Source organism: Abrus precatorius, unplaced genomic scaffold, assembly GCF_003935025.1.
Source record: "Abrus precatorius isolate BTA unplaced genomic scaffold, Abrus_2018 Scaffold7, whole genome shotgun sequence".
NCBI lineage: Eukaryota > Viridiplantae > Streptophyta > Magnoliopsida > Fabales > Fabaceae > Abrus > Abrus precatorius.
Window position 1 is genome coordinate 2,140,897 of NW_020874417.1, and position 9,303 is coordinate 2,150,199.

Genomic DNA, 9,303 nt, shown 5'->3' on the forward strand with positions numbered 1-9,303 from the left:
AGAGAGGAGAAGGAAAAGAGCATGGGGATTAACAAAAGAAGGTGGTGTCGGGTTTTATAGTATATTTAGGTGTGGGTGTTATGGTATATCCAAGCTTTTAGAAAGTATATTTACAAGTTGCAGGTTAAGGTACAATTTATCCCATTTGCCTACTTAAAGAGACTTTCTCTTTTCATATCCCTCTGCGGTAAAAGGAGAAAAACCAAAAGCCTCTTCTATTCTCTCCCCCTTCTTTATCTCTCAACATACTTGCATATGTCATCTTCCACAAGGGAATCTCATCCCAACCAGCCTTCCTTTTTTCATCTTTTTTTTTCCCTACAATGCTAATAATTACCTAAACTTTAGTTTCGTCCTATTCTACCTTTTCCTTCAGCTGCAAATCTCCACCAGACGGTGATATTCTTAGATTACATTATCCTTGGACGGTGACATTCTTTGTCTACCCACTTGGAATATTAATCTTATTAGATATCCGAAATTAATTTCTAACTCGATTATAAAAATTTAAATAGAACGCTCAGAGTCAGATTTAGTGCCCATTTTTTAATCTACCAAAATTGATTTTTTTTTCATTTCATGGCACATGTTCTAATGTACAATCTAAAACTGAAATTGAATTAGATTTATGTACTTCAATCAAATTCAATATTCGAGATCAACTCTACCAAAATCCAAACCAGCCAAATATGTTTTCAGGAGCAACAACTTTCACATATGCTGGAAATTTCAAAACAACGCTGATGTAAAAAGATAGAAAGAGTACAAGTGAAAATTGGGTGCAAGAAAAATGGAGCATGATATTACTATCTACTATTATATATTACATGTGAATTCTTGATTTCAAACAAAAGCATTTTAAGAATAATCTTAAATAAAAATATTTTAAAAATTACTTTCTTTCTCATTAGACCATACAAGTTCTTTTATATTGAACATTTAGTTTTATTATTTAATCTTAGTTTAAAACTTTCATAATTAAAAATTTTAAATCTTTAATTTAATCTTATTTAATTTATAACTTCTTAAAATTTATAAAATTTACTAAATTTAAAAATAATCGTAACTCTAATTTTGTATTTAAAAAAATATTTTAATATAGTACATGTTATATTGATAATAGTTCCTCTTTTTTAGTGGAGAACGTTAGCAACAAACAAAAATATTAATTTATTATTTACAAAGTCAATTTAGTTAGCTAACAGAGAAGTCATTTTTTACGTGGTAATTTAGAAAATAAACTAATAATAAAAAGGGTATTCAAAAAGCATTTTACTAATCTTTCTCTTTTCAGAAATTAATATGCGATGAGAAAAGAAGAATGCCGCAGAGTGCAGGTATTAATGACGTGAATAAAACTAAAATATAAGTATGCACGGTAGTACGGTACCATCAGATTTGCACGCGATGTCGGAAATTCTTCATCAACTGATATTAATGCCAATAAGTTGTCCAAGTTGGTCATCTTTAGGCTTTAGCAGGTCCCTGCTTGATCTGGTCCTTGTTTATCAAGACAACGCTTTCTTTAACCTCATATAATAGTGCCTCACTCGAGGTAAAACATATTTAACAATGCCGCAGAGGGCATGTTTGGCTACTCCGGAGTCCGAACTGGGAAATTTTTCATTTCAGAAAGGAAACGTTAATGAAGGGGCCAAAGAATCAACCCAATAGAATTTCGATGTGTTAATTCAACGTATTAATCAGATAGCGTGTATGCAACTGATGTTGCCTATACAACCCAGAATACAGTTCAAATTAGTGATGATTTATCCACTAAAATCTACACTGTTGAAACAAAAGCGCAGACCCAGACGAAGAGAAGGTTCAGTTTCAAATCCTCATCAATGTACTCTTTGGAGGTACCCGTGGGCCCAATTCATTCATAAGTTTCACTTCACTTGGCATCTACAGACCCGGAAGAAGGAAAGCTTTAATTCAAATATGCATCAATTTACTCTCTGGAGGTACCTGTGGGTCCAATTCATCGATAAGGTTTACTCCACTTTGCATCTCATCTAAACCCTAACTTTGAGCTTTCCAGATTCACTCCCACAAATTTATCCAATACATTCTTAAATGCCTGAATCACACAGGAAAAGGAAAGGAATGAAAACAAAATGAATATTTTAATTCCATGCACTTCAAAATTGAGTTAATATTTAATAAAATTAGCTTTGATTAGTTTAATTAAAACACTTCACATTTAAATGAATATGCATTTGTCTGAACTGCAAAAATCTCATAACCCAAATGCATATTCTCTTCCCTCTCATTTATGAAAGTGAAACTAAAGTCTCAATGCACATGCAGGGCAGCCAATGCCAGAGACTCATGCACTGAAATAATGATGAGGATAGAGACTATTGAAAAGAGAAAAGATGCCATCGTCAAAGTATATTTAGGAAATCTGTCACTCTCGGGGAAAAAAAAAAACAGAACAAGACAGTCAAAATTGTCAAAATCACTCGATACCAAGAAATGAATAACATTTTCTTTGGTCAGCAAAAAATGAATTTGAATCCGAATTGAAAATGACCCATACACAATACAAAGAATATGTTATGAATGTTAAGCCAAAGCATATAAAAATATTAATGAATATGATAAATCACTGAATGCTAGAAACAAAGTTAGAATAGCAGAAATAGGACAAGAAATGCATACTGAGGTTCGAATAATGCAATCATTGCCAAATTGTTACATCAAAAAAGACAGGCATGACTGCAACCTCTTTGTCATGCCCATTTATTTTCATGATTAGATAGGCAGCAGCTGTAACTGGAACGAAAATAGCCTCCCAAGTTTTCCTAGCACTAGTTCATCCAAGATAAGTCATGAATCGAGCCCCAGATTCCAACAATCAAATAGGTTTGTTACAACATTAAATATAATGCTCGTACAGAAGAATTTATCTGATCTACATTATCAAGAGGACATCACAAATGAAAGGATATGGTCAAACATTCTAAGGCATGTGAAAAAATTGATCCTAACTCATATTTTGGCGTTGCTAGGCATCTAAAGCAGTAGCAATGAAAACAAAAAGGAGAGACATTTAACCAAGTGGAAAAAGATGAATGGGTAATCAACAACTGCTGTTCACTTTCTTTCACCCAAGTGAACTAACTAGTATTACATGAACCACATGGACAAAAGAAACAGAGGTAATTCCTTAGTAAGCTTTTAAAGTTGGCTTGAGTTAGATGGTTCATGGTTTAAAAAGAGTACGGAAATACAGATGTTTGGTTTCCTTACTAGCCAAAGTCCTAACGAGCAAAAACATTTCTCATAAATGTTGAAGCTCACAAGCAATAATAAGTATCCAACTAAATATATAAGTAAATTTTGCAAAAAAAAAAAATGCTACAAGGATAAATTCAGAACATTAAATTCCACAAGATAAAGCTAAAGCACAGGTCAGCAATTACCAGTTGAGTGAATAATTCCTTCCCTTTTAGAATTGAGTTCATTGCTGCAGATTGGTCATCAAATGCACTATAGAAAACCTCATAGAATTTATTCCTATAATTACAGAGGCGGCCAAAAAAACTGGACGTTATCTTCTTGACAAGAAATTACATGAAACATTTATGGAGATATTACATATAAGTACACACCTATCTTCCTCAAGTGTATGATGATCCATCTCATCAAATTTCCGAGTAAGGACTTCAGTCCCAACTGGTGAAAGTACATGCAATACAAGCGCCTCTAAAGTTCTTGGGAAGTTGTGCTGAAAATAGTTTTAGGTAAATAACTTAATTAAGCGCTTATTCAATAAATTCTTATTACAAGTGAGCTTATGCCATAAATAGTCCAACATGCTTAAAATAATACACACACACACAACATAAAAACAAATAGCAACAACATATGGATAAAAAATGAGGAGATTTAGGTATAATCAAGTCGCAAAAGTAGCAGTCAGCCCCATATCATTGATAGATTAAAAAAGTACACAAAGCAGAATATATAAAATTAAAAGAAAAATATGTATCTCATCCAACCCAAGCATCAGTTGTACAGAATACAGGAGAGATGAAGGAAAATCAGCTCCCTTTCAAATAGGAAAAATATTCTCTTGGGAAGAGAGAATTGCCTGAAAACATTCCACAGAGAATGAGAAACATAAACAAAACGTATCTGTCAGGAAGGATTCCACTGATATGATCAAATAATAATGCCTTATGTCTAGCATAACTTGTTTTAACCACAATCAAAACACTCAAGCCACAGTTCCAAGTACCAAGAAGTGCATAAAGAAAACCAAACTTCTTTGACATGTGCAAGCTATTAAAGTAAACACAAACTCACTGCCATAGCAAGAAAGACGTATTGGAGAGTTTGTGGTTCAACATCCCAGAGAATTTTTGCAACTGGATCGTCTTTCAAGTCATCAGTAACTATTTTCTCACATTTACTTTCCCCTTCAAGCTTATAATCATTTATAGAAGTTGATGGTGATTCCTGATCCTGGTTGGCACTAACACTGATGTGAACCAAAGACATAAGTTCATGAAGCACCTGGACAGCACCAGATTCTAATTCTAACAATGTGTTCCCCTCTTCAAGTCTTTTATCTTTTAAATCCATCCCTTTCAACTTCTGACTATAATTCCCATTAACATGATCTGACAATTAGATTATTAAGGCCAGTTAGACAGCCAATGGCAAAAAAATAAGCTGGAAATTTATTTTTTGCATGAGACAATCATTGAAATGAACTACATCAAATCCACCTCATAATTCACTTACCTGCTCGCCCCTTATTAGGCAGCTTGCACTCACTCGTCCTAGTTTTCCCTATCCCCAACTTAAGCAGTAGTTGGTCCTGTCCTATATTGAAAAAATATGTCACAAGTCCAATAAAAACTTCAAAATTTATGAAGAGAAAGGAGAACAGTACTAGCAATCACATGATTTAACTTTATAATCAATTTTGTAGGTTAGAAAAGGACAGATAGCAAACCCACCACCCTTCTCACAACTCTTTAAGGTCGACAGACAGATGCTTGTAAGATTTATGCTTAAAACTTCAACAACTATTACTCCTCAACCTTAGCCACAAAAAATTTTACAGAGTTTGTAATTCAACAACAAATGACTATCAAGCCTTGGATCAATTTGAAAACTGTATGCCATTAAGTGATACTCAGTACAGAAAAAAGGAAGGAAAATAATAGAATCTAAAGAAGCAACACATCTGAAGAATTTTGAAAAAGGGGAATAATTTAATGTATGCATATGCAGATGTGTTCAAAAGTAAGTTATTAAAAAAGGTAAAACTAAAATATCAATTGTCAGCTTCATACACTCTTCAATCCTAATCATGCAACAAATGAAAACAAAAGGTAGGCTTCAGTAGTATTTTCTGCAGTGAATAACTGTACAATTTAAGTATGCACATACCATTTCTTTGTCAATCAATCTTCATATGTATCCATTTGATCAACAGAAAAATGATATTTGACAAGAAAAAAACATTCAAAAGTCAGTTTACCACATAAGCATGTGTTTGGTGACAAATTTTGAACAAAGAACTAAAACATCACCAATACCTTCTCAATATTCTGCGCAAATAATAAGCATCCATGTGTTCCAACATGCAAGACATGATGTTGGATCTCCACCAAAAGTTAATTGCAATGGTCAAATCATCACTATCTACCTGGTGGAACCTACCGCAAAGAAAAATTAATGAAAATAATGACATGTAAAGAACAATACAGATGATTAAGAAGTTTATAGATAGAGTATAAGAAACATAGATTGTCTAAGGACAAGCCAACTAAGAAGAAAAATATGTTAATAACATTTTAAACACCAAACATAAAGACATTACAGAAAATATGGAGGTGACACTTAAAGTGACAAATGAAGCATAATGCACTAAACATGAATGTTTAAGTAACATAAATTATGAAAAACAATCAAGTGATCAACAAACAAAATTATTTTTTCACTGTTTTTAGGATATGTTTGAAATTTCCATCCTTCAGGAATGATTTACACTATCATGGTACAATTACCTTTAGCTAGCTAGGCATTCTATCCCAAAATGATTTACACTCAAAACACAAAAGCTACGATTTATCACTTTAGCTCAAACATGAATTTAAAAGCAAAATCAATTTGGTCAAGAGAAATCAAACATCAAAATTTTCTATAAAATCACATTACAATGAAATAAATGTGATTATGTGGGATTTCATTGTGAATCCAAACATGCACACAAACAATGAAAGTTCCAGGCATCTTACATCTACCACAAAATGCCTAGAAAAAAAAATTGACAAGTTCAACTATTGCCATGCAACACCCTAGTTTCCCTGACCAACCAGCCTGACTGATTTTCCCTGATTCAGCAGAGGATCAATCTACCAAAAAACCAAGAAAAGTTTATCATAAAGACATTGTTGAATTTTAGATCTTACCAGCCCTCTGGAATGAAAAGTGCATCACCTGCCTCAAGAACAACCCTTTGGGCAAACTCCATAGAGCATTCTGCCCTTGGATAAGTTGAGTAATCAGGGTTTTCTAAAGCAACAGAACTGCCATACAAATTTTATTGGGGAAAAAAGACAAAAGAAAAAACTGTTAGAATATAATAATTTGTTAATGAGTATGTGTTATTCAGCAGTCTTGTAAGAACTGTATGATTCTCACACCAGTAATACACCCTTTTTAACCCATAAACATACATATAGGGAGCCTAACAATCATTTAGTGCACCCCCAACATACAGAAACTCTATCTATCCTCTCTTTTCTCTCAATATTTGTTTTTCAAGCAAACCTGTGATTGGAAGCCTCCCCGTATATAGGCATTGGGTAGAGTGAGGAACTAGCAGAAGGAGGCCACAAAACAACTGCAAAGAATTTGGTTCTGTTAGATGTCATAAAGGAGATTGATATGTGGGGAAGCAAAAGAAGGAACACGAGGACTACTTAATATAAGTAATTGAAAAACCCAGAAAGGATTTTTGCCAAAAACATAAAAGACTATCAACAGGGTGAAGCAAATAGAGTTCCAAAACTCCACGAGGAGTTATACATTGTCATGTTTCATTAGACATTAAATAGGTTAAAAAATCAGTAACCCATAACAAAGTACTGAAACTGATACCATACCCAGCACCTACATTATTACAAAGGAAAAAAATATTCACTCTAGGAGGTGATATGATATCAAGAAAAGGAAGAGACATATACCTTACCTTGTTTGCGGCCAGAGACTATGCACAGAAGATTCTGGTGTGGATCATAGTGTGTACTTGATCTAGCTTGGGCATTGTTCATCCACAAATTTATAGAAGATAGTTCTTTTGCCCCCAAAATTGGAGGCTACAGAAAATAACAAGCTTAAATCAGAATTTTATGAATCAAAGTTCCTAGCACAGAACAACTCACTATGCAGAACTATAGACTACAAAACAAAATAACAGATATAAATGCACTAACCATCTGAATGTCTTCCCTTAGAGTTTCCAAATGAACCCTCTCCTGCCTATCACTGTTCATAATTGGCACCTGAAGACATGCACGTAACCAAAATTCATTCTAAAACTACGGCACAAAGTACAATCATACTATCAAATAAGCAAAAAGTAAAAGAAAAGGAAAATGTACCGGCAGAACCAACCCAGAGATGACCTTAATAATAATAATAATAATAATAATAATAAAGCCTAATATTTTTTGCCAAGACAAGAACAACAACAAAAAAGTCATTTCATGAACCAATTGGCAAAGGTATCTATTATCTCTCATGTGCGTTGGATTTTAAACCTGTGCTAAATAAATTTGTTCGGGAACATCTTCCAAGGCCGAACAGCTATGTTCTGTGTCATGAGTTTGTGTGTCAAGGCAATAATCAAGTTCTTGTTGGTTCTCACTTTGCATCTGCATCCGCTTCTTACAGAATGCAAGGAAGGTAGAAAATGGAAGAGGAACCTACACAGAAAGGAAAACAAAAATTTATTTCATATCATCTCTTTCACAGAGAATTGAAAAAATAATAAACATAAAAATGAAAATACCCTATGATGGCTTCCAAGATCACCATAAAAAACGGGCGCAGATGGAGAAACCATAGCCTCCACCACACAAGAGCCTACCCGAGCCTATGTTTCAAACACACAGCACCAAATGAAAATGTTGAACAGAATTCAAGCAATGACACAAGACACAACAAAATGAACGATGCAGAAAAGAGTACAGAACGTGAATTAAGTTAAGAGAAACCTGCAAGTAGTCGAGTCCACCGTTGCATGGATTCCAGTGGGAGAAGGCTCTCCAACCCTTCGTGCATCCACGAAAAACCTTTTCCGGTTCCAAAATTCGCCAATTAATCAGTTAACTAATTTTAAATTAATAAATGGACGCAACAAAGAGAAGAGAAAATTGCTTACAGCGGGAACGTTTGTAGGTTCTATCAGAGAGTCGAAGTCTTTAGCCGTTGGAAGCTCTTCGTAACTTCGGATTCCAATGGACAACTCCTCCATTCGTCCTTCAACTTCGAAGTTTGAAGTAGCTACAAGGATTGAATGCTCCACTTTCGATTTCGGAACTTGCTAGTGGCCAATTCAGAATTGCGACTTTGCCTGGTTGGAGCTACTGCGAGTAGAGTCCACGTTCGCAACTGTGATTTCAGGGCCCGCGGGCTCCTCAGCTCCAGCTTCGAAGGGCCACGTTCTCCAATGGGCTCACTCGATGCAAAGCCCATTAATGAAGCCCAAATGGGGTGCATAAACCCCCTTCATTTCTTTTAGACCAAAAACAAAACGACCTTAATTTTACACAGTTAGATCCTTAATGGGCTGGCACTACATTTAGCCAAACTTATAGATAGTTAGAGTTACATTTTTTTTTTTTTTGTTTTCTGTTAAATATCATCATTTGAACAACTTCAGGACTAAAATAACAGTAAGGATTAATTTGATTTTAGATTTTATTTTTAAATTTTGTTTCTTATTTAGTATTAATTACAAAAATATTTTGTTATTTTACCTTGTTTTTCATTTTTAAAGATTTATATAAAACCAGTGGAAAATAATTTAGTATATCAAATTTTAAAATTAATAAATAAAAAATTATTATTATTTAGAAAAAACACAAACATAAAATATTTTCTCAAACTAAACAACCTCTAAATTATGGTTTGGAAATTTCCAAATACAAAGGCAAACACACATACATTGTGGTAACTGATGGAAAAAGTAATAAATAGTGTTAGAACACACATGCCACATTAACATTTGATATACTAATACTATAGATTAACAATACATAACATTTATAC

General features: G+C 33.8%; 1 protein-coding gene across 2 annotated transcripts; it reads right to left on the reverse strand.

Moving 5' to 3' along the window:
* Positions 1-1,487: 1,487 nt before the first annotated feature.
* LOC113872152 lies at positions 1,488-8,586 on the reverse strand. 2 transcript variants are annotated; one of them, XM_027509467.1, is made up of 15 exons: positions 8,414-8,586; positions 8,247-8,324; positions 8,042-8,125; positions 7,791-7,955; positions 7,464-7,532; positions 7,220-7,346; positions 6,799-6,871; positions 6,438-6,554; positions 5,562-5,681; positions 5,413-5,431; positions 4,759-4,834; positions 4,318-4,634; positions 3,621-3,736; positions 3,432-3,525; positions 1,488-2,083 (listed from the first exon to the last, which is right to left on the reverse strand). In XM_027509467.1, the coding sequence occupies exons 1-15, from the start codon at positions 8,504-8,506 to the stop codon at positions 2,015-2,017; spliced, it is 1,617 nt and encodes a 538-aa protein (XP_027365268.1). In that variant the 5' UTR covers positions 8,507-8,586; the 3' UTR covers positions 1,488-2,014. The 2 variants fall into 2 exon arrangements, with proteins under 2 accessions (XP_027365268.1, XP_027365269.1); XM_027509468.1 differs by lacking the exon at positions 8,042-8,125.
* Positions 8,587-9,303: the final 717 nt, after the last annotated feature.

Excerpts from the sequence above, each read along its gene's own strand:
- LOC113872152 (XM_027509467.1), bottom strand. The coding sequence starts at position 8,506 with ATGGAGGAGTTGTCCATTGGAATCCGAAGTTACGAAGAGCTTCCAACG. Across the intron at positions 4,635-4,758 it reads GCCTAATAAGGGGCGAGCAG|ATCATGTTAATGGGAATTAT; the intron begins GTAAGTGAATTA and ends TCTAATTGTCAG. Across the intron at positions 2,084-3,431 it reads AGGAATTATTCACTCAACTG|GCATTTAAGAATGTATTGGA; the intron begins GTAATTGCTGAC and ends TGTGTGATTCAG.